The sequence below is a fragment of the Mizuhopecten yessoensis genome, unplaced genomic scaffold, assembly GCF_002113885.1.
Source record: "Mizuhopecten yessoensis strain PY_sf001 unplaced genomic scaffold, ASM211388v2 scaffold10603, whole genome shotgun sequence".
NCBI lineage: Eukaryota > Metazoa > Mollusca > Bivalvia > Pectinida > Pectinidae > Mizuhopecten > Mizuhopecten yessoensis.
Genome location: NW_018408629.1, coordinates 227,136 through 253,805, shown reverse-complemented (window position 1 = coordinate 253,805; position 26,670 = coordinate 227,136). Strand labels below are relative to the sequence as shown.

The following is a 26,670-nucleotide window of genomic DNA, read 5'->3' as shown; positions in this document are numbered from 1 at the left end:
GAAACACCCGGATAGCCAGAGCACACAGAACGCGTGATCTGGTGCGCCCTGCTTTCCAGATACGCGACATATGACTTGCGACTTCTAGACCCCCAGGAGGGGAAAAAATGGCTCGGCCGACAGGGGAGGATCATGAATTACCTGGATCCCCTACCCCTCCGACACCACTGACAACGGCCATCTGTCTGGGGTAATCTCTCTCCACTGAAGTAGAAAAGAAGCCAGATGACCGCCTATCGGAAGCTCCGGTAAGGGAACGCCTTACCCTGCTGAAGCAACGGAACAGGGGACGGGCTAGCCTGACCCAGGACCAGGCAGACCTGAATCTGCCAACCAGCGATAGCTGGTAGTGGAACGAAAGGAAGACGCGAGACAAGAACTTGACTTCCCTTTGGAAGGAGGTTACTTGCCACCCTTACCCTTCTTGCCCTTAGCCTTGAAGGCAGGCTTAGACTTATGTCCAGCAGGACGCTGCTAAGGATTAAGCATAGGCGTCTTGGCGGCAAACCCAGACCACTGGTGCTCGGCTTCGTAAAAAGAATGCAACATCCTTTCTACCTTCTGGTGTTCCATGCCATGTACTTTCGATATTGGTGTATCCACCTAGTTGACCAGCTTCCCTTGCCAGGAAGACAGGTCCCGACTAGACGAAGCATTTTTCTCTACCACATGGCCCTAAGCAGTCGCCAAAAAAGGCGACACAGTAGTGCCTTGAGGCAGGGCCCTATCACTGCGCGGAGCAGGTTTAAGAGGTACCACACACCTGCACTTAGCGCAGGCATGCCAGAAATGAGGTGGGAATCCTCGGCTATCACCTCATACTCGGCCTCGTCTAACGACAGGGACTCTGCATCAGAAGCAGCACCACCCGAAGAAGGGCCTTCTGATCGGACGTCACCAACCTCAGAGCACCCAGGCGACAGAACAAGAACATCATGCACTGTCGTACTCGCACCCTTACAATCCATGGGCTCCGAGGCGTCTAAACGGAAAGTCTGGACCCCCTGCGGAGACGCAGGCTCGGCCAAAGGAGCCAAATCGATCCATAGCTCTGATTCCTCCGAATGGGAACGCTTCTATGCAGAAAGCTGTCCCACCTTGGCCTCAGTGCGTGACGCAAAAGTGATACCAGATCACGATTTTGATCTACCTAGCCCCCTGGACTGAGTAGCAGCTAGGACCGCGCTAGAAGTGGTAGCACTGGCGGTCCTAATCCCAGCCGAAAAGGCCCCGAACAAGAGGGTTGCTGGTTGCAACTCCCCACCTCACGCTGTATTGCTGCTGCGAGAGTGAGACCATGCCCCACGGATTCCACTTGGGAAAACCCGGGGGCAGGAAGGAGGTCCAAAGGGTTGGGAGTGACCCAAGGTTTGGCCAAATTGGCCTGCCCGAGACGTGGGTTCCAACCGCTGACAAAAGGACATAGGAGGACCACCACTTCCTCTGGTTGTACATGCGGGCAGGTACAGGCTAGGTCCTTCACTGCCGGGTGTCTGGATCCCCAAACCACTCGTAGGAACAGGGGGGAAGGCGCCGGGCGGACACCGCCTGACTGATCAACTGACCCGTGGCCCGAGGTATACGCCGGGTTTCCGGTCAACGATAAACCTAGGCCGGTCACAGAATGACCTACGCCGGGCAACAAATGAACAAATGACCAGAGGAGGCACCTGCAACTCCGGGGGATTTAGGACAGAAACTTCTGGATCTGGGCAGAGCAGGCTACTGGAGGGCACGTCTATAACATAGGCTACTGGAGGGCACATCCTTGGCAGGAACCTTACGCTTGTCCTTATCCTTGTCAGAAGACTTGGGAACCAGCAACGATCTGTCTGGAGGACGACTCAACATGCAATCATCACATAGGACCTCCTCCGATCAAGAACGGCACTGTGGACACGACGAATGGGGGTCTAACTCACTATAGAAATGAGAAAAACACTGTACTAAACAAGAAAGGATAATGTGTTAAAAAACTTCACCCCCAAAAAAGCAACAGATAAATACACTTTTAATTTTTTTAATAAATACTTTATGAATATTCCCAAAACTCTTTTACATGTTTAAGTTTTTACACTCTACAATTATTTAACCTGACAACACAAGTTTTACCAATAATTAATTTAGATGTATAAATACAAAAATAAGACAAAAGTTTCCCTCCAAATTTAATACATATGCATTACTTTTTATTACCAGAATAATTGTGCCTTGAAGGGCAGGTTTGACTGATTTTCCCCTTGTTGCACTTTGGACAACCAGATACTTCGGTGTAAAGAAGTAGTCCAGTAAGCATTGAGTCATTCAACTCTCACTTTTCATGGCTTTTTTCTCATCAGTGCAAGCTTTGTGTCATTCACATAAACTTGATTGCCATCTGATAACACCTGAAATGAGAGAATGTATCACATTAATTAAAATTAAAATATCTTCCTGCATATATTATGTAATTGTCAGTTCTATTTACAATTACTCCTGAATTACACATTTCATGAAATTTATTTACAATAAAACATGTCATATTTTAATACATTTTATATCTTGAAACTTAATATATATATATATATCTCCCCTATGGAAGACTTTAACTTCAAAATGTTATACTTTAACTTCAAAATGTAAGAAAGACTTTATAAAAGCTGTTGGTAACTACAGTCATCCCCTTTTGAAACCATGAGTAGTTATGCACCCTGGGGGCAGGATCTGGCCAAAGTTACATCATGATCAGTAGTGTACAACAATAAGCAGCTTTACTTCCTGATATGAGTGTTTCTATAATTTCTCAATTGTGTTGCATGTATATTTAGTATCCAAGTACCTTTGTGATTTGTGTCAGAAGTAAACAATTACATCTACATTTCTCATATTGATTTCAATAATAAAAATGTCAACAATTAGTTACATGTATTATGCTTAACCTAACAATGCTTTGAACCACTAAAACCTGGTCTGCCACATTCAAATACCCTGGCAGTTATTTATACACGCAAATAACAACATCTTCTAACTTACTTGTATACATGTACTTATTGTAATTGATTTGTTAACAATACAGCTGTATATAATTAGCAGCACATATTTTTTTTAACTATTTCACAAACAAATATACTAGAAACAAACTGTCAATTTTTCAAACAAACCACTTGACCTAATACTCCCTAGTACGAGGCTGCTGTTATTATACTGGATGTATCCCACTAAATGGACATAAAAAACAGTATTAGGTTTTCATACTAACCTGCAGTTGTGCTATGAAAGTGAACTGGTATTTGCTCCTCTTGCTTATGTCCATAATGTTGTTTTCAGAAATTCACATTCTTCATAATTTGTCACACAATGCTACCATCCATGGCTAGGGCATTATCTCTATTAATCTCACAACTTCATGTACATGTGCATCAGTGTGAATTTAAACTGACCAATCACAAACCAGGGTTCTCGACTGGCCACATGTTTATACAATGTATTCTTGATTCTTATCTTTCAACAGCCTGCTACGAATAGCTCACATGAAATTTCACATGTGCTAAATGGACTTAGTTGTTTTTTAAATTTTACTACCTGCAGTCACATAAGCATTAACTTTCTCTAAGTCCAAATAGCTCACATAAGTCACACGAGCTTTCCAAAAGCCATATGAGCTTTGGTTAGTTTACAGAAGAAAGCTCATGTGCAAACCAGGTGTGCTAAAACATAGCTCACCTCAGCTAACGTAAAGTTCATATGGCTCACCTTATTTGCATATGATGTTAACACCAATCGCATGTGCTTCTCATGTGAAGCTCATGTGCAGTACATGTGCTTTTGGTAGCCTTCTCTATACGGGGTATGTCGCGTACTACTGTTGGTTCCATACGCCCCCAGTCAAGGTCACATTGAGGTAAAAAGTCAAATACTTCTCTCCGGGTCATAGTTTCAGACCCGCTGAAGTTCTATGAATGAAATTCAATGGATTAATGCAGGATCAGAAGGCAATGTGTCGTACTCCACTTTTTGGTCTGTATGCTCAAGGTCAAGATCACATTAAGATCAAAATTAATCCAGTCTTCTTGAGTGATTAATATTTTAACATTTTGATAATTCTGTCACAGGTGTGCATTAGAAGTGATAGACACCCCTGCAGATGGGGGATCGGGAAAAGAATACACCACCTGTTACCCACTGCATGCTTCGTAGGAGGCGACTAATGTTGAACCCCCCTTCAGGATTGGGGATTTGCTTTGGTTCCCTCTACTTAAGGATACAAAAGCAACCAAAATAAATCTGCTGCGCCCATTGCAGTATTTGTGATCTCTATATCTTTCTTTCTACTTCTAACTACATTTTATTTCCTAGCACCTTGCTTATTGGCAACAACTCACTTTTGGCTTGTTGGTTGAACGAATCTCGCCCAGATGAGAAAGGCAATGGGTTCTGTCCCCAGGCCCGAACATACTAATGTCCTTAAAATGGTAGTTGTTATTCCCTGCTTGACGTTCAGTATTAAGTGGAATGGCAAAACCTGGTTCACCCATTGTCAGTATAATGTGACCGGGCAGAATGCTGTGCTGGGTGCCTACGGCATGGTATATCCGTGAGATAGCGCAGATCTGTATCATAAGGAGGCAAGCGCACCAACATACCCTGTCTCCTGCATTCACACAGGCAAGCACGCATACACTACACCCATGGAGGCACATCCTTAAATGACCTTAGCTGTTAATAGGACGTTTAACAAAATTGAACCAAACAAAACCAGCATGTATGATGTTTTTTATAGTTGCTTCTAGGACTTGTACAACTTAATCAGCCAATCAGCACAATAATGAAAAAATCTCGCACTCTCCCGGTTCAATACAAGAGCACTTTTATACGCCCGTCAAATTTGAAGGGAGTATATGGTCTGGCGTTGTCCGTCCGTCCGGCGTAAACTTTTGTTTGTCCGGCAATCGCCTCCTACATTGAAACTTGGTATAAATTATAATCATGATATGAAGTTGTATCTCCCTTAAAAGAATTCTGATTCGACAATTTTTCCAAAAGTTATTGCCCTTTGTTCATTTTAGTATTTGATTTTTGTCAGGCAATCTTCTCCTACATTTTTTGACATATTTCTTTGAAACTTAGTAGGCTAAATAATCATGATATGTTGTTGTGTTTCCTTGAAAAGAATTTTGATTCAACGATTTTTGCAAAAGTTATTGTCCTTTGTTCATTTCTGGTCTGAAGAATTAAACAGCAAGTTATAAATTTGCAAATCAACCGATTTTCCTCGATAACATAAAACTGTATACACATACTTTATATGGCAAGCGAAAGTGGAAAAAGTCTTTATTTTGTATTATTAGCTCACCTTGTCCGATGGACCAAGGTGAGCTTATGCGATACCGTGGCGTCCGTCGTCCGTCAACAATTTTTTGAACGACTTCTTCTTCTTAATCACTGATTGGACTTTGACTGAATTTGACTGGAAACATCCCTAGGTGGTGAGGATTTAAAATTGTACAAATAGTTGAGCTGACCACCCAGGGGGCTGAGGGGCGGGGCCATCAGGGGCCAATTTGGCTAAATATTGCTTCAAGCGACTCCTTCTCTGGAACTAAGAGATGGATATCAACCATATTTCACTGGAATCATCCCTAGGTGGTGGGAATTCAAAATTGTACAAATGGTGTTGCTGACCAGCCAGGGGGCTGAGTGGTGGGGTCAAAAGTGGGCAATTTGGCTATTTTGTTTTAAGCGACTTCTTCTCTGGAACTAAGAGATGGATATCAACCATATTTGACTGGAAGCATCCCTAGGTGGTGGGGATTTAAAATTGTACAAATGGTGGGGCTGACCCCCCAGGGGGCAAAAGGGGCAATTTGGCTATATTGATTTAAGCGACTTCTTCTCTGGAACTGAGAGATGGCCCATGGATATCAACCATATTTGCTTGGGAGTATCCCTTGGTGGTGGTGGGGATTCAAAATTGTACAAATGGTGGGGCTGACCCCCCAGGGGGCTGAGGGGTGGGGCCAAAAGGGGCAATTTGGCTATATTGCTTTAAGCGACTTCTTCTCTGGAACTGAGAGATGGCCCATGGATATCAACCATATTTGCTTGGGAGTATCCCTTGGTGGTGGGGATTCAAAATTGTACAGATGGGGTAGCTGACCCCGCATGGGGCAGAGTGGCGGGCCCAAAAGAGGGCAATTTGTTTATATTGCTATAAACGACTTCTTCTGTAGAAATTTACCATGGATATCGACCATATTTGGTCGGAAGCATCCATGGGAGGTAGGGATTCAAAATTGTACAAATGTTGTTGCTGACCCCCAGGGCAAAGGGGTGGGGACAAAAAAAGTTTATTACTTGGAAATGGTTGAGATCCCCACCGTATAACCATATATACAATTGCTGAGCATAAAGAGAAGAATGCACAGTTGTTTCCAGGCTGGCCCCACCCTTGGAGACATAGTCCCTTGGTCATAACTTTGAAACGGTAGAGATCCCCTCCCCAAAACTATATATACAAATGCAGGGCATAAAGAGACGAATGCAGTCATGATATTAGAATAGACCCTGGGGTCTGACCGAACCCCTAGGGACCTAGTTTCTTACTCACAGCTTGGAAACGGTTGAGATCCCTGAGAAAGACGCTTGCCGATGAACTTATTGACATCTCATCCTTCAGTGCAGATGAAACAGTCCAGCTGTAACTTAACAGTAATTCTCACCCGCTTATATCAACAGATGGTCATACAAATATTGAACAGATTAGTGGTGGACTTTGCTTTGCCTTACATAGTGCACGTATAAACCTATTGTGCTAATGGGAGCCATGAATGTGCGCTCAACTCTCACGAGAGACAAGAAGATCACAGAACTTCGTTTTTATCATAATAAGTTTTTATGATAGTGTGATAGGACTTTATATGGAACCATTAACCTCGAGTGGATCTGCAGTTCTTCAGGAAGTGGAGGAATCTACAACAACAACAACAACATGGCTGGTTGGAGTCGATTGGCACGACGAGGTGCCGTTTTTTTTTGGTGGGGTTGCAGTTGCGGTAGGCGTTATATATAACGAGTCACAGAAACATACTACCAAGGCATCATGGACTACAAATGTCGAACCAAGTGTGAAATGGGACCACAATTGGGACAGGTATGTCGTAACATGCGAAATGTAATTCGCTAGTCGGTCAATGCATTACCGGACCGGAATAATCCTTACAAGACATTTTCGGTCTGGTACGACTTTAAATTTATATGAACTGGTTGTATGTATTCACGAGACTTTTTTAAAAATTGAATTTTAATAAGCTTTTTTTTAACACAAACATTGCGGAGAACTCTTAATACTTGGGGAAAGTGTATCAATTTCGACCGGGAATACAATTTCGGCTACCTTTTGAGCACAGGTAGCAATGCACAACAATCTTTTTTCCCACTATCTTTTGCATTCAAACTGCACTTTATCTTGTACATATTGTTTTCCAGGTCACAAAACAGAAAACAGATTGAAAATCGGTTGAAAAATGAATTTTGTATACACTTTTGAAAATCCAACAAATAAAATAGTGTTTGTTTTCCAAATTTGAAGAAAAATGTTCTCTTCGTAACCTGGAAAGATAAATTAAATTTTTCACTAACTTTCGATGAATGAATTTGCCAACTACAATGCTCTATCTAATAAGAAGAGCAATCTTCCATTTTTCTGCAAGATAACACAGTTAAAATTATTATAAAGTCCAGTAAATGTGATATTACATCCCCTTGGCAAAGTTTGGAACTTACCAAAATTTGTCAAATTTACCTTCCTCTAGTCTTTTTATGCGTCTATGATGTTGATCTTGCAGAGTGCTTCAAGGGTTACTGAAAGTCAAATTTATGATTAATTAGCTACTTTTCATATATTATTTTGAAGTTTTTTACTGGTATAGAAATCAATATTTATATAATAGTATTTATATTTTAGTCAAAATAAACCATTACAAGGGCGTCCCTGATTATAAGAACAGTTTATATTATCACACAGCATTCATCTTATTGTATTTTATCTTAGTACAGAAGGAGTTAAATTGAAAGTTTTATTATAATCATCACAAATCAAAGTATCAACATGGAAATCATCATTAAAGGCGTGCATTCCTCATTGTCAGATTAATTGATTCTTCATTTTTTATATTTTTTTTTTATTTTCAAAATAGTTTACAATACAGTGACAATAATAATGGATTAGTAATTCATTCAGATCATATGATAACCTATTTGTCACCAATCATCTTTCATATCACCACTCATACCATACAAATTATGCAAAAAGAAATTTGTATCACGAAAGACTGCATAGGGATAGGTATTATTTCATTTAATATCACACTGTATTGCTATAAGGAAGAAGGAAGGATAAAAGGAGAGAAAAAGAAGCTGGTAAGAAAACAAAAAAGAGAAAGAAGAAAAGATAAAGACAGATATCAGAACAAGCATGTCAGGGAAAAAAGTCACAACAGAGCTAGATACTAATTAAAGTTAAGTAACAGAATTGTTACTGAATAATTAAAATATCAGCCTAAATCATGTCAGGTTTTAGGGAAAATCAACTAAATGATTCTTCATGATTTGTGTTGGCATCAACTGTATCAACAGCAACTCAGTGTGTAGCTGACTAACTTGGTACAACGACCAGGTTTCCTGCCGCATAGTCCTCCTGGATCTTGTACACATACACGGCGGGATCATCTCTGTACTTAACGTTGTACCACTCCGGGAAGCCTGGCACCACTGACAATACTGTTCCATAATACCACTTGTCCTCAAACTTGTGCTTTACTTTCTTACTAACAAGAAGGGGCTGTTCTCGTTGAGGAGTCTCTGCCATTGTTCCTATCTTAGCCTCATTTACCAACAACTTAAGGTTTTCCAGAAGGTCATGGAGTGTCCTCTTCTTTTTTCCAGTGGAAAACACAAATATGTCTTTCTTGTCTGAGACTTGATGGAGGACTTTAAAAAAAAATGTAATTTGGGCTTTTACAGCTATGATCTTTTCTGTGACTGTCTTCATCTCTTGCAAGTGGTTTTCAATATCTTCCTCTGCCTGCCTTAGACCGAAATAAAGGATGTCTGATGTCATCTTTTCTTTCCTATGGAACAGTCGTTCTTCTTTTCCTTTAATTCTCGTTCTTTGCATCTTAAGGTTTCCATCATTTCATTCTCTATGGCTCTAACTCTTTCTTGAAATTTCGTACGTAGATGACGCCAATCCTTGCGAGCACGAGTCAGAATGTTATGTCTTCGATCAGGGTCCATGGACGCTTACCACTGACTGGTTTTATTGTGTGAAAACACTAGAAATGCTTCATTACATATAACAGAGGCATTCGGACGATACTTCATTAAGAAGTTCAACTGACCAAAAAAGAACTCCGGCAGCTTGTTGTGTTTTGTGGTACTGCGTGATTCCTCCCACAACTTAGACTTTGCTGTGAAATATTTGCCTCCACTCACATGGTCTGATGCCTGTCTCTTCAGGAGGTGAAACGTTGCCTCAAATAGGCACTGCAGGATTTCTATGGTGAGTGGATCAAGGTGCTCATCCCGCTCTAGAAGTTCATCTACAGGGCCACCCCCAACCTCTGTATTGGAGAAAGTAAGTGGGTTGGTGGTGAAAATGTCCTTAGCATTATATTTTCCATTTTCAAAACAATCCATGAGATTTGAAAAAGTTTCTGCCATTTCCAGGATGTGACTATTGGATTCTATTACCGGCCACAGTGGTGCATTTACATACTTTGATATAATACCAAGAGCACGGCATCCGGCAATGTAAGTAGGAATTTTTAAATCCGACAGCACTGACTTGAAAAAGTCTGTTGGCTGCCCCATGCACATTTTCAAGAAACTCCTTTATGTTTAGGTTATGATGGTAGGTTATTTTTCCTAACACAAACATAATATTGAATGTGTTATGTTGAAAACGAACAAAAGACACTTTGTCTCTTTTTTTTAACAAAAGTTTTGAATTGGCCATGAGCACCATTCCTCTCTTCGCCTCCCCTGCAGAATGCTTTGCTGGCAGTCCTTATCAAACGAACAGTTCCACTTGCATCTCTCTTGAATTCTGCATCTCTCTCTTTGTCACCTTCATCCTCCTCTTTTCTTCCAAGCTTCAGTGTCTCAAATTTCGTGAGCGCTTCGGGACAGACCTCGGCAAAATTGACTAAAATGTGAAGACCACAACTTTTTTTTTGTTAATCCTCCCACATCCTGCTTGCTCCTCTTGGCTCCTCTTTTCCCAATCATTTTTGATCTGTGGCAATACATCCAATCGATAGGCCTCCAGCAATTAATGAGACTTTTTTCTGTTGCAGCACGGTCCGACATTGTGTTTTTCACATTTGCCAAGATGTGGTGGCCGGTGTCAGTTCTATCAGTTATGTCATTTATATCTTCGAGGATTTCCTTAAATGTCTCGCAAACAGTACTTGAAGATGTATTGTTCATTTCCCTGAGTTCTAGCATGTATGTGTTTTTCTCTGAATCTGAGACAGCAAAACCCTCGAATGCCCTGCCATATTTGGAAGTCTCGTCAGAATACAAAGTCAAATTATCTTTATTTGCGATATCTTCAAGTTGTCTCTGGGCAACACACAAACGCTGGTCATTTATCCTGTTTACCGTTTGTCTACATGGCAGCTTACTGGGTTCCTTCCCACACAACATACACACAGTTTTTATTACCTGGCTTACTTTCCCTGCTGCCAAATTATTATCTGAACAAATCCATCACACAATTGGTAAATTCCGTTGAATAACGTTTTTTTTTCCTCACTAAAAGTAGATATAGTGTTATCATTATCATCCTTTAGTAAATTTTGTAAATATTCATTCTCTTTTTCCAAAATGCTAACAGTAACATGTGTCCTTTCTACTTCCTCTTTTGCCTCTACTAGCATTTCTGCACTCTCAACCAAATATCCTTCCACTTCCACTTTCTCATTCTGTATAGCTTCAATGACTTTTCCTTTGATTTCCTTTTTCATTTCCTTCACACTTGCTTTTAATGTAACTTTGTCACATTCAAGTTGTTCACTTTCCTTCCTCACCTTTTCAATGTCCATACGTATCCTGGCTAAATCCTTATCTCTCACCTGAATATCTTCCTTCAACTTTTTACATTCAGATAGTTTGGTGTGTGCCCGGTCTAACTTTCTCTTAACAAGCTTCATCTGATATGAAGGTGGAGTCCGTGTTGGAGCACTTCTTGTACTTGTCGGTATGGTACATGTTGGAATCACAAAGACCTCTTGCAATAGAACTTTTGCTCCACTTCCTCCAGCTTTCTTTTTTTTCCACAGATTATATAGAGATGCTTTAAGAGCAGATGTTGAGATGTGTTCTATGTGTGTTAGTAAGTTTTGACATCCATAATGCACACTTCTCTATAAAAAAAATGTGTATTTTAACTTGCTATACAAAAAGTTCCAGGGCTTATCCCTTCTTTAGAATCACTGTTTCTGTAGTAAACCTCCTACAATCATCCTCAAGGTCTTTTTCTACAATCCCTTTTTCCGTACAATATGTTCCAAGTGTCATGTTTTACAATAAAGGTATACATACATATCATTTGTTAGTTTCTGTTCGAAACCCAACAATCTTTGAACTTGTTTACCTGTTCTGTAACTGACGGCAGGTTTCTCTTCAGTGAATCATTTTCTGCTTTCAGAAAGAAATATACTCTGCCTGAAAAAAAGATATACAGGGTTATTCAATTCAAATTGAAAGCAGCATATTTTGTTAAGAATTTAATTGCCATACACTTACTGAAATCAAGACAGCACAAGGATCATGAATGTTATCTCGTGTCACAGACACATGACTTAATAGTATTGTAAATATATACCTCCAATTCCTCATACGTGGGTTTTGGTTCAACTTCTCGATGCCTAGGGGGTCTTAAGACAACTTTAGATTTGTGAAAGGGTGAATCCTGCATGAAGTCCAAGGACGCATCACTGTCACTGATGTCTGCCTCCCTCTTGCGCTTCTACCCTGTCGTAGGCCGGCTAGGGCCAGGGGTTGACTGTGGAGATCTATCTAGTGTAGGTGACGAACTCACCAGGTCTATGACACTTTCAGCAGCTTGAAATCGACTTCCCGGGGATGGAGGCAGAGTTAAATCACTGTCCCTGTCAGATGCAAACAGGTCTTGAGAATATGGATTGCTGCCATAGCATAACCACAATTAATATAATAATAATTGCTATTTACCAAAACTGAAAGTTATGTTACTGTAGATAAATAATACATGTTACAGCATTGTGTGAATTCTTACAAATGGTATAGTTAACTTATAAGCAAGACTTAAGTCTAAGACTATTTCCGAATGAAAAGAAAGGAATATAATACATGAATGAAACATTTGTTCAGCTACTACAAGTAATTTTAAGTAAAAACATTACAGGAATCCAGCAGAATCATGTTTAACTAATCAGTTATTATATATGTTTTACTCCATGCCTATGCTAGTGTGTATATAAAGAAAGTTCGTGCTAAAACACATTTTGGCTTAATCTAACACTGTTAATACATAGAGTGTGTTTACTTTCACTTTCACTTCAGCGCGTTTTAATTTTAATGTAATCTACTAGTTAAGAAATCTCATTTCATACTCGATTTGTTAAAATTTGGGTTCCAATACCTTAAATGATGTGTTTGTTAATTTAAACGGGTGGTTTCCATACAAAAAAAGTGAGAAAATGTTTATTATGTAAGTCGTTTACACAGCTATTGACACTACGAACGGCCGCTATCTTGGATTGAAGCGCGGCTAATGGCATTGACACCAGGCTCGAAAAATATACATTTTCGTATGTTTCCCGGGATTGTCAAGTGTGTTATTATATTACAAACAATTCATCAATGCCTAAATATTGCAGATAGTATAGTGAGGGCAATTGACTCGGCTGAAATCAAGTAAATAATCGTATTTCAAGTTTTCGAAAAGTTACCATTTCTTACCCTTCTGCCATTTTTAGGATATGAAGCATGGTTTAACGAGGAGGATTCCGAATGAAAATATCGAGATCACTTCTACGTTTGTAAAGAATAGTTGAAATACCTAAATCCTCCGGATAGTAAACCCTATATTTTGGGTACGTGTTTTCAAGCGGTTTTGAAATACCGAGACGAGTTATCTGCCCTTTGCTTGAGCATCGCTAGCACAGGTGCTCGGGTTCTGGAATATATGTGATATATTCAGGTACATTGCATCAGGAATTACAGACGTTTCGCCCCAAACCAGTTCGCCCAAATTTTTTTCACATCGCCCAAATTGTCCTGCAAGTATGACAATCATATCGCCCCAAAAATTCCTTTTTCAGTTTTAGCCCCAAAATCTGTTTCGCCCCAAAGCCTATATCGCCCCAAAGTTCTGTATCGCTCCAACCACTACTAACTTATATTAAACGATATATGACATGATCTTCACTATGCTGAAGTAGGTCATCAAATGGTAGAGGTAGAAGTAGTAGAACTATATAAGGCAGTTAATGGGAGGAAGCGTCACTGTACCCAAATCTGGACCCTTTTCAGATAAATATCAATATACCATATTATCAGTTACAAAAGTGTTTGTTCATTTTTCATAAATAGATATTATTCACTTTTCATTTCTATCACAATTTGATATTTCGTGGTTCTATATATAAAAAGAACGTGCAATACCATCAGAGTTACGTAGGCCCATGAACCAATGTTACTGTACTCTGAAAGGGACACATCCGGTAATGCATTTTGGCGAATGTTTGGGGATATATGATCAATATTGGCAGAAAATATGCAAAGTTGAAATATTCTAGGGTCAACGAGGGTTCTGATTAAATTTCTTCTCCAAACTAGCATACGTTTTGATGAAATAGACTTTTGAAAATGATATCCAAATAAATAGCGTCGCACGGCACGTAAATCAGAAAGTCTTACCTTTGAATTGTCCATATTTTTATATTTTTATTTGTTTTAATGGTCTTGTAATGTTTTTGTAAAATATTGATTGTTTTGATGACTTACAGTTTGCATGTTGATGAAAGAGAACGTCAGTCAATTTTTGAAAAGTAAAAGATATGCCGATTGATATGCCAATTAAGTTGAGAAGCAAAAATACTGTTCTTACCCTTAAAGGTAATAGGTTTGTGTCACCATTTCTCAGTGGAATTTCTTCAAATTTTGAAGTTATATTGTTATATTTAAGTAAAGAAATTAAACATAATTTTAAATGAGTGTCAGAAATTGTAACACTGGAAATCTAATCGATTGTTTTCGCCTGAATCACTATATAACACATTTAGGTAGATAAGAAATAGCTACTAAAGAAGAAGACTGAAGTCCCTTTCATTTTAAATACGAACGTTACCTGAGTGACACCTGTATATATGTGTAACAGAAGCGGAAAAATGCACAGCAAGACTGGGGCTCCAAACCGGGACCCTCTGAACTCTAGACAGCGCTCTACCAATTGAGCTACCTGGTTGCTGTCGATAGACCAAGTCTAGTTCCACTTAATACTTATAGATCATTTTACCGAAAAGGTGGCCGAAATATCAGCACCCTCTGCAAGTTTAATTTATGTTCTGTGAATTGTAGGGAATAGGTGAGATCAGTCACCTTCTTTTTATGTGTGTAATCTTATTACAGGTTATGTATGACTTAACTCCCTTATGATCATAGCAAGGGGAATGAGAGCCCCAACAGTAAGTGACATTCAAGGACACAGCCAAGAAGGTTTCTGAAACTTAAAGCCATACTACAGCAGTATATCATGGAAAACATTTAGCATCTTCTTGTCTAGTCCAGGAGGTTTCAGAGCAATTATTTTCATCAATTTTGTGGGTTTACTGAACCCTCCAATTTTTGTGGGAAGCAATTTCCTTTCATACTGTATGACTGAAAACTTCCAAGAGGAAAAAATCCTTAAACTTGTGAATGTGAAGATTCAAAATTTACAAATGGAGGGGCTGACGACCCCCACCCACCACCACCACCACCACCACACCACCACCACCACCACGGGTGAGATTTGAGTTCAGACCAAAAAGGGGTAATTTTGCCATATTGCTTTAAGTGACTTCTTCTCTGAGTGTAAGAGAAATGCCTTTTTCTCTGGGACCAAGAGACCCTATCCCTAAGATCTTATTTGCCATGCTATTTTTATTGATAATCTTTTGCCATGATTGCTTACATAGATAGCCAGATGAGCAATCCAGGCCCTTAGTGCCTCTTGTTTATATTATGACAATACTCGGAACTGCTTGTACTTTGGTTTCATATTTTTTTAACAAAAAGGGAAAAAATACCATGAAATTTAAGCCAAAAAAATACTGTCATGATTAAGAATGGTTTACAAAAACGGAATAAAATAATTTTTGCTAATAACCTGCTAAACTGCGTTTGATGAATGCACCTAATCTGTTCTTAGATGTGATCCGGCCAGTTTAGTGAAACCATCCAAAAACAAGAATTCATCTGACGAAAAAGATGCTAAATATGCTGAAAATGAACTAAAGAAAAATACCCCAACAGCAACGCGTCATCTGCTGTTGATTCGCCATGGCCAATATAACACCGATGGTGAGGAAGACAACCAGCGATACCTCACAGAACTAGGTACGTTTTCTTGCGGCAAACTCAAACTGTATAGTGTATTAACTCTTTGATAACAACATGACTTCAATGTTTTGTATGATTTAACTTGAATGGAGATGTTGTTATACCAATGAATCTTCACTCCATCACAAATTAAATACCAATATACAGATCTTAAGTTGGTGTACAATTTTATGATGATAAGTACTAGACAGACATAGTTTGTAGAATGTTTTTTAAATTCTAAGAAAAATAATAAACAGTTATGGAATGGGTATGAGAGAAATAGCAACTTTATGATCCCCCGAAGTCATCGATTTAATAGCCTTTTTGGGTTCTTTATGATCATTATACCAACTCTGAATACATGAAATTATAGTTTTAACTTTTATTTAAACCTATCTTTTAATATGATCATTCTGTCCTTCCTACATATGCTGCATTTTGAGAACTCGGTCAAATGGGAAGAATTCACATAAATTCATACATTTTATATTTTTAGATTTCTCAATTTGGAATTTTAATGGTTAAATTGGGGAAAAATCAGAATATTTGTTCAATTGGGAATGGGTCCGTTTAACGGACCTAAAAAGTATCCTGCTAAACCCCTGTATTAGCACAGACAATAATTAAAAGTCTTTAACGGATGTGCCTCCATGTGTGCGTAATGCAGGAATGTGTAAATGTTAGAGGAAGAATGTTGGTGTGTTTGTCTCCCTTTGATAATGCAGATCTGATGCCCTCTTCAGAGTGCTGTCAGACTGAAATACGATGTCAGAAGTACCCAACACGTAGTCCACCTGGTTATACTTACAATCAGCTAGCATGTCGTTATGTTTACCGTAAATGAGTCGAGGAAGGAATACCAAGTTCCGTTTTTGAAGACACACTAGCCAGAGGCACCGGGTTATTGGAATTGTATGGTGGCATACGTTTTCCATCGCATTGACGACGAACGACTTAATGATGTCGACATAATCTCTGAACTATGTCCACATAATATAAGAAGATGTCGACATGAACTGAAGAATATGTTGGATGTGAAACCAACTTGTCAGATATTTAAGTCGAAATCCTAGCAAAAAGATGTTGGCATCTGCCTGGGAACTGGAAAAGTTAGTGTAATGTGATCCAAGCACAAACTTGATATAAAGCCGATTTCCTGCTAAATAATTATTTTTTATATATTATCGGCAAGTAAATAAGCAATTTGACATATCCTTCAGTTTATGTCGACACCTTCTTCTGATATTTCAACATCTTCTCATAGTATGTGGACATAAATCAGAGATTATGTCGACATCATTAAATCGAAAGTCGGCAACACGATGGCAGAAATATGCCATCATATAATTGTACATCACTGCTGTTTTGTAAAACAAAAGTGAAATTAGAATCTTCAGACTCCAATGTGTCAAAATGTTGTTACAAAGATAAGCATACAAGTATTAATTAACACTGGAGCATTCCTGTGTTTTTTAGAAGAAAATAAATTAGATAAGAAAATTAAATATATACACCACAACAAGTCTAATAGAACAAAATGTGTGTGCTTTAATTTGCACATTGTCAGAATGCTAAGTGTTGCTAGTCCATCTTGATCTCTACACATTTTTATAATTCAATTTTTCACACCCTCGTGTACGCCTGTATGTGGTATGTGGATTTAATAGGTTTACTTGGGGCACGTTTTAAATGGTCAGTTTGTTTGTGCTTTACGCCTTACTAATAGCTACGATCATTTAAGTACCAGCCAGGTTTTGGTGGTAAAACCACCGACCTGCGGCCAATACCTGGCGACTGCCCCACTTGGACCTCAAACCTGCAACCCAGTGGTGGAGGGCTAGAGATCATAGGCAGTCAGATTCCTTAACCACGGCACATTTTTTTTTAATGTTTATCAGAATGCACACATCCGAAACACTTTAAGTTAATTCAAGGGAGGTAATTTGTACACAATTTGGAGGAGTATTTTATATATTCCTATACATATTTTAATTTTTCAGGGCGAAAGCAAGCGGAATATGCTGGTCAACGACTCAAAGATCTTGGTTTGTCCTATACCGTCCTCCTGTCGTCAACCATGACTCGTGCAAAGGAAACCGCCGATATCATACAAAAATTCTTCCCTAATTTGCCACGTAAAGAGACTGACATGCTCCGAACAGGGGCGCCAATACCCCCAGAGCCACCTAATGATCATTGGCAACCAAAAAAACAGGTAAACTAGTATTGTTCGAATACCTATTCAATACAGTGTGTATACGCTCTCTATTGATAGGCGAAACATCCTGCCTCGAAGATTTAATTTTGTCACATTGGTATACAGGTAAACAATACAAGTCAACCACTCAGTCATAGCTTGACAAAGGGACCACCTAAAAATGTGTGACACGTTCAATACATTTATTGATTGTGTATAAAGTAAAGCCTTGATATTACATATTTCAAAACTGATGAAACTTAATGAAAATTGAATTGCTCTGTTTGTAAAATACAACCTGTCTGATATGTGGTTAATCTTGACTGGATGTTTGTCTATAACATTTTTGATAACCAGTTATTCGTCTGATTTTGTATAACAATATCACTTGGATCAATATACATATTTTCAGCAGTTTCTCCAAGACGGAGCACGTATAGAAGCTGCTTTCAAAAACGTGTTTCATCGTGCGGATCCCTCTCAGGAAATCGACAGCCATGAGATAGTGGTGTGTCATGGTAATGTCATACGATACTTTGTGTGCAGGTAAGATTGTATTGTGTCAGAAGATATATTTTTGTATGTAAGATTTTATTCCCTGTATGATTTTTGTGGTGTTATAAGATATTTTGTTGCAGGATTTAATATGATCTTGATGCACAAACATGTATGAAAATGCATGGGTCCTCGGAGTATGTGTAATGGGGGTCTAACTAGCAGACTGGGCCTGGGTTTGAGTCACGGGCCTTCTCACACAGATGAGAATGTCGCAAATATTACTGTATATCGGGAAATTTTAACCCGATTAAATTTTCGACTGTCGATGGAAAAAAATAATTCCTATGATATCAAATTTGCCATTCCTATTTCATTACGATGTATATTATGTTGTTTATAAATGTTCTCTGTAATGATGAATTTGGCCTATTTTTGGAGGGCTCAAGTGACCTATTGCTATCCGTCTTCGTCCGTTGTCATCCGTCGTCCGTCATCCGTCGTGCGTCGTCCGCCGTCCGTCGTGCGTCGTGCGTCGTCTGTTAACATTTTACATTTTCAACTTAAGCTGAAATGCCGGAAAGGGATTTCATTAATATTTCATGGGAAGGTTGCTGACATCTCCCTGACCAAATGTTGTTATTTTTCGGGTAGATCAGAAATCCAATATGGCCGCCATTTTGAAAAACTATTTCAAACTTAAAGTCAAGTTCTGCTGGGCCGATTGAACTGAAACTTGGTAGGAATGATCGACTCATGGTTCTGACAAAGTGTTGTTATTTTTCGGGTCGATCAGAAATCCAATATGGCCGCCACGGCCGCAATTTTGAAAAAATATTTCAAACTTAAAATCAAGTTCTGCTAGGCCGATTGAGCTGAAACTTTGTAGGAATGATCGACTCATGGTCCTGACAAAGTGTTGTTATTTTTTGGGTCGATCAGAAGTACAATTTGGCTTCCATGGCCACTATCTTGACAAGTTTTAATGGGCCGATCTAACTGAAACTCGGTCCAAGAAAGATCAGCTCATGTTCCTGACAAACTTAAGTTAACGTTATACTTAACAATTTTTTACTCAAATTGGTACATAATTCAACAACAAAAATAAATACTGTAGGCCTCGGGTGACCGCTGAGGCCCATGGGCCTCTTGTTGAATACAATGCAGGTTTTCAACAATTGGGCTCTGGTCTCAAACATATCGTTGACATCTGAGAAAAAGACTGCTTGTGAATTCATTTCTATTGATGATGTTTTTTAAAATTAAACATTTTGAATATATAGTTGTGTGCTGAAAGACCTGATGATACCTGACTTTATTTTATCAGGGCTCTACAGTTTCCTCCAGAAGCTTGGATTCGTATTAGCTTAAATCACGCAAGTATCACATGGATAACGATACGACCCTCCGGTAGAGTGTTCATCCGTCACCTGGGCGAGTCCGGGTTCATGCCAGCTGACAAAGTGTCCGGTGATTGATAGGAGGACGATGGTTTTACATTGTTTTGAAATAAGTGAGTGTGTACCAGTGGATGATATTATTGGTGGTGTAAGTTTGAGGAGAGTAACCATTGAAAAGTTGACTGTCAATGGTTTTAATATTACTTTGTGGAACACGGCGGTACCAACATTGAAGAAATGGCAGTTTTCATCAATTTATGTTAGAGTGTTGAACATAGGGAGCAGGAAATACTGAAGTAATGGACATCGGAGTAAAGTTTGTGCTGTAAAGCAGGAAATTTCATGTTCCTGTTTAATATCAATCCTCTTCACCCTAGAAGAAGGAAACAGATTCAAAGAAACGGCAGATTCAACTTTTGTTAAAATTGATAACAAAAGTTCAGTGTTCAACCCGCGGCAAATTTGTAATAAAATTGTCACAGCAAAAAAATTTGTTGAAGTCTATATACCGTTATTGTATCTTCCTATTTTGAATGGAGACTCCTTAATTTTTTCACCTTTATTTCTGTCTTTTGAATTTGGAAAAAAATCAAATAATCTTGCTTGCTTTGGATCAGATTTGTTTAATATATTGTATAAAACAGCTTAAATTTATAGTATTTTACGATAATTGTATGGGTTATTATATTTATAATGTTAAGTCAATTTTATAATTTGTCGCAAAATTTCTCCACAAGAAACATTTTGAAAGTTTTGCAAAGATGATATTTTTCATATAACTATTATCTTGATATATCTGACTCTCGTTGTGCGGATCATATAATTCTTATCAAACATGTAAAAACGGGCGATATATGTAATCTTTATACAAGAGGCTAGTCTACTTTATTAGGGAACCAGGTACAGTAACCGAACTCTATATATAGATCTTTCTACAGTCTGAAGCTACTGCCGAGCAGGTCAGGTCAGCCTTAGGGTGTTAAGTGATTTCAAATCAAACAGGCTTATTGTGGCCTTTCATGCCTATATGTCAATTACTCTATTTACATATTAAGACAATTTGTGTTGTTCTTTTCCTTTTATTGTGGATTCCCATTAATATTATACAAAATGCAGAATATTTTCATAATTTTTTACAATATTTGGCTGTTAGGAGTGGAAACCTACTGAAAATTTTATTTCAGATAAAGAGTACCATATTAGTACCATTGTTTATATCGTCAAGTATTTGTCAAAGTCATCTCCTAAAGAAGTATTCCATAAAAAATCACATGATACATTACATTTTATAGAACTGAAAAGTCATTTGAAATTTTGAATTTTGAAATATTAAAATGGAAACAACAAAAACAAGAAAAAACAACAGTTGTCAACCTCATGACCTTTACACTGCTAATATCACGCTTAACCAATGATGCCATTCATGAATCATAAATGCACAGCATCAAAATGAATGTCCACTGTGAAAAAGAAATGAACATTGTTTTAGTTGCTCAATCTTCTTCCTAAAAGGGACACAACTCCAAGTGAAAAAACTCTAACAAAACTCTTTTTTTCACAAATATAGCTGAAGCAGTGGTACCGTTTAACTTAAGCAAAATCAGAAATTGTATAAATGTTGTATTTACAATGACTTCCCTATTTCTACATTGCCTGTATATGTTATAGACTAGACTATTTATCTACAAATGAGATTCACCCTGCACTTTGACTACAGATATATTGTATAGATTAAACTTTTTTCATCAACTCTGACTTTCGTTTTTTCTTACGAGTATTTGTTCCTGAGGGCATTTCAAATGCGTTTTTTGAAAAACAGGGATACTATGTTAAATTCTCCCATCTGTCATTCTGTCCCACATTGCATCCCAAATAATAAAAAAAATAAACCTAATCTAGAACTACATTGCACTCTTCGGAACGACAATACTATAATCGGGGTACTTTGGCTTTGACCTATACAGAGTCAGCTGATCACACATACTTGTGTTTGTCGTTTGTTTCAAATTATGAATGTTATGTGATAAATAGAATCGTTCATGAGTGTCCATGTCATATTGAATTTATGAAACTCATTATGACTCTCTTTCGAATGATGGAAGACATATTTAGACATACTGTATTAGTGCTGGTTCTTCTTCTGGTTCTTCCTCTGGTTCTTCTGAGCGCAACTTGTCAAGGGCCATAACTTTTAAACCGTTAAAGATATCTTGATTAAACATAAAGTATACCTGATCACCCACAGAAGGTGTGCAGTGCACTAGAATTAGGTCTCGTGCCCAACTTTATATTTGCCCTATGTTTATTTTTAGTCCGACCCTCAAAATAGCGATAATCACCTGAGACCACGCCTTTTGTCCGTCGTCATGCGTCTGTAAACAATTTACATTTTCGACTTCTTCTCGGAAACCGCTGATCCAATTTCAATAAAATTTTGCAGGAACCTTCCTCGGTCAAATATGCACCAAATTTGTGAAATTTATGGTTCCTTCCCCCAGGGGCTCTGAGGGGCGGGGCTAAAAGGGGTCAAATTGGCTTAAATTTAAAAAAATTTCTTCTCCAAACCCAGATATGCTGGAAACCAATACTCTTCTTAGGTGGAAAGGTCTTGAGGCACTTTATCAAAATTGTGCATTTCGTGACCCTCGAGCTTCATGTTTGCCCCTATAGCTAGGGAGGGGGTGAAATTTGTTATAGTTTATATAGGAAAATGCAACTTTGGGTATATTTTGTTAATTTTCTACTGGAAATCATTCAAACTTGATTTACATTATAACCATGAGATGACAGTTTGATACTTTGACAATTTTTAACCCAGTCTCATCCCCAGGGGATGAGGGGTGGAGCCCAAATAGTGTCATATAGCCAGAAATTTCAACAGTCATCCTCTCCAGATTGAGATAGGCTGGAAACCAATACTCATCATAAATGGAAGGGTCTTGAGGTGCTGTATCATAAATGTGAATTTCACGACCCCCAGACTTAATGGGCCCCCGCCCCCGCCCCCAATGGCTGAGGGGTGGGGCTTTGCCTCGGGAAAAAGACCTGGTCTCGGGACACCAGAAACTTGCTATATCCCCATACTTTAACTGTATATTAATTAAAGGACCATAACAACATTTGCTAAAACATTCATTGCTTGAATAAATGCAATTGCCAGATATGAATATTCCACATAAAGGTGTTTTAGTCTGACTAGACTGGTTAGGTTACTGTGTTTTATGAACTTGTTTAAAAATATGTCCATGTATTTCTTAATATTACTATATTACATTAGTATTCTTGTAATAAGCCTAACTTGGGATATATGATTGCATGAATCAATGCATACATAATAAGATTAAAGATACTTGAATCTGATTGGCAGACATATTCTGGACAAGAACTTCATAAATATTTTATTGAATGCAGCAAAACGGAAGGTATGCTTGCATAACGCAAATACTTGGGCCAAGTAAGCAAAGTTCACAGTTTGCCAGAATCTATGATGATTTAGTATGAGCTGTCGGTGCATATTGAATTCTTAAACACATTCTAGATAACATATACATGTATATATACAGCTACAGATTGATTTAGGCCAATATTTGATCATGAATGCTTGTAGAGCACTACCGGAATTTAGCAAGTGTTTTAGCTGCATATGTAAAAGAAATAAACAAATAAAGGACGATTAATTCACTGATAATAATGAAAAAGCTGTGTCAGTTACAACTATTTTTACTAAACTACCTTCGTTGTAAAACCATATCACTTAGACATTTAAATATGGTCACTTCCAGGTTTTGACAGCTGAAATCTTCAGAAAAAGATGTTTAAGTTTAACGTCACAGTCCAATTAAAATTATGTTTTCCTTTGCCAAATGAGAAGTAATATTAAGCAAAATCTACTGTATTATAACAGGAACATCATGCTCAGAATACATTCTCATCAAATTTTCAGAAATATTTATAGATATTAGCTTATCTTTAAATGTGCATGCATAATGTCATAACTGCTCAGACGAAGTTTAAAATCAAGTAGAACCCATTTACATGTAATTGGGAAATGGGTACCATTACTTTATTTATTCTTATTTGATGTCCATTTCTGGCCAGTATCATACTTATTAAGTACATATTTTTATAGAAGGTTAAAGGCCTTTAAGGCAGGGTAGTCTAGTGGTAGGACGCCAGGCTCGTGACCGAAGGGTTGCTGGTTCAAGTCGCGGCACGACACTGTGTTGTATCTTTGAGCAAGATACGTTACTCCGCTTGTTCCAGTTTACTCAGCTGTAAATGAGTATGTGGTTCGGCAGTGCTAAAAATGTTGAATGCTGGCTGTTAGTGCCGAAATTGCAGCTCCGGCTGTAGGCACCCCAGGGAGTTGAGGAAAGATATTGGCTGGTTGCAAAAGCCCTATAATGTGAAACGCTTTGAGACGACCTGCGAACGAGTTTGGTTTTATTTTGCTTTAACATCTGAGGTCATTTAAGGACGTGCCTCTAAAGGTGCTGTGTATGTATTACTTTTGTGTAACATCCTATCTATAGCTAAGGTTAATTTAGGATGTGCCTCCATGTGTGTTGTGTAAGCGTGCATGTGAGACCGGGTATGTTGCATTGGGAGACAGTGATAAAGCATATGTTTTATAATGTAAAGGTCCTGAGTTACAACTATAATTCTTTTAAACGCATTGCAACATGTGTGTTTTATGGAATATTTCACAGTAGTGACAATGGTAGTGATATACTTGTTGGATCACTTTGTTATTCATTGTGAAAGACAGTAACTCAGCATTTTGTGACATCCTTGATTTGTTGTTCACAATTGAAGTGATATTCCACATACTATTTACAAGAAATGCAAGTCCATATAAATCATACAGAAGAAGTTGCACTGGTCACGAAGCCCCATATGACGTCATCAGTTGATGAACAAGCCTTTTCAGATCACTATACATCCTACCCATTTAAAACTGAATGTAAAGAAGAGCAGCAAGTACCAATTTTAAGGACTTTGGTTTATCTCGGATAGAAGAGGGAAGTGCGAAAAGAACTAAAACCCAAGTATTGTAATGGGCACCACATTACAACACCTTGTGGCACAAAGTGGGATACAGCAGGTGTATTCTTCCCCCGACCCTGCATACATTACTCCAACATGCCTTCACACTTGGACACACTGCAAGTCGGGGATAGAGAAAAGGATACACCTGCTGTTACATTGATCACAAGAGGCGACTTATGCAGGAACTCCCTTTAGAATCGAAATTTGCGTTTATGCTCTCTACCTGGGGACACGAAAGCAACCAAAATCAATCTGCTGCACCTATTGCAATCTTTGTGATCTTTGTATTTCTCTCTTCTTCTACCTACCTTTTTATTTCTAGTGCCTTACTAAGCACTACCTTACTTTTGACTTTTATCTTGAACGTTTGCCAAGTTTTAGACGGCATTGGGTTCTGTCCCCATGCCGGGACATAACAAAGTCCTTAAACTTGGTAGTTGGTATTCTCTACTTAACGTTCAGCATTTATAGGGTAATTGCAACAACTGGTTCACTGGTGTCGGCATAATGTGATCGGGCGTAAAGCTATGCTGGGTGCCTTCGGCATGGTATTTCAGTGAGGTAGCACTATACAGTCAGCAACAGATCAGGGCGATCACAAAGAGGCCATTACACCAGCATACCTTGCCTCAAGCTCACATGCACGTACACAACAAACACGGAGGCACGTCCTTAAATGACCTAAGCTTTTAATGGGACGTTAAACCCTATACAACCAACATTTACACTGATGTCATAATATTGACACGGTAAAATGATACTCTACTAAGTCAATTATACTGAGAACATTCTAGCCGTCCTTTCCCATATCTGTTTAAAGCTGTCCTCTAATCCAAGAGCAGTAAGTACCAATTTCAAAGACAAAAATGAGGTATTACCAATTGAAGCATTAGAAAAAGAAGAATTCGGAAAGCGGGAAAAAAACTAATATATCATCAAATAAGTTGGGTAGCAGAAGATATATTCCTTTCTAAATCATCCGAACTGCAGAGATGAAGAACAGAAATCGGATGAGCCCCATCTTCCACATTTCACATCTTCTATGGAAAAAAACTTTGCCTCTCTCCCGACCGATTTGTTTTTTTTATATGAAGGATGATATATTGATGAGCTTATCCGGACTTGTGTAAAGACCTATCTAGGTTCTTCAAGTTTACATTTAGGTATATTAATTTTTTTTGACCATATCGATCGTATATTCCTCCTGAACTTGACATCAGGGACACAACACTGGGTTTCCAAAGATGCAGATTGATGACGTAAAGAGACATGTGTTGTAGTCGCCTTTATGATCTCAAAGGGAGATATGCATTTTTGTGTGTGGCATGAGGGCGGGTATTTTTAATTATGCTCATTAATGTGCCTGGTGACTTTGTTGTAACTACCCGAGTCCTCGATGTGAGGACGACGTGACATGTATTTGACCCAGATTTACATGGCGGGTGTCGTCGATGAAGAAGAACACGCTTACCCTTCCGGAACACCTGGTCTTATTCTCATTGCACTTTTACAAGGTCTCAAAGTCTTCTTTTGTTCATATTTTGTCCTAGTTTTATCATATTTTAGTTCGAATTATTGTTTTCTTATTTGAACTTTCCTGTGGCTTATTCGGAAAAATTCACTCCGTACTGAATCTCTTTCCAGGTCGGAAGTTTGCATCCAATGGCTACTTTATGCGTTAATATCTATATTCAACACGCAATGAAATAAATGACATTGACATATATCTTGAGTCATTGTACTCTTATAGAGGTACTGGTAAACCAGGTTGAGTAATATTTTATATATCTTTTCGCATTCTTGAATAAAATTATCAAAATAATTATGAAAAAGTCAAAATAAACGAGTTACATACTTAACGAGTTTCGTCCGGTCAAGTTAATATTCAACATTCTAAAACGTCAACTTGCTTTAATAATG

General features: G+C 38.4%; 1 protein-coding gene across 2 annotated transcripts; it reads left to right on the top strand.

Moving 5' to 3' along the window:
- The first annotated feature begins 6,635 nt into the window (after window positions 1-6,635).
- LOC110461338 (serine/threonine-protein phosphatase PGAM5, mitochondrial-like) lies at window positions 6,636-20,191 on the top strand. 2 transcript variants are annotated; one of them, XM_021514777.1, is made up of 5 exons: window positions 6,636-7,129; window positions 15,437-15,624; window positions 17,610-17,824; window positions 18,222-18,352; window positions 19,629-20,191. In XM_021514777.1, exons 1-5 carry the CDS (start codon window positions 6,807-6,809, stop codon window positions 19,777-19,779), a joined length of 1,008 nt encoding a protein of 335 aa, XP_021370452.1. In that variant the 5' UTR covers window positions 6,636-6,806; the 3' UTR covers window positions 19,780-20,191. The 2 variants fall into 2 exon arrangements, with proteins under 2 accessions (XP_021370452.1, XP_021370451.1); XM_021514776.1 differs by having other exon boundaries at window positions 6,638-7,129; window positions 18,219-18,352.
- The last annotated feature ends 6,479 nt before the right edge of the window (window positions 20,192-26,670 follow it).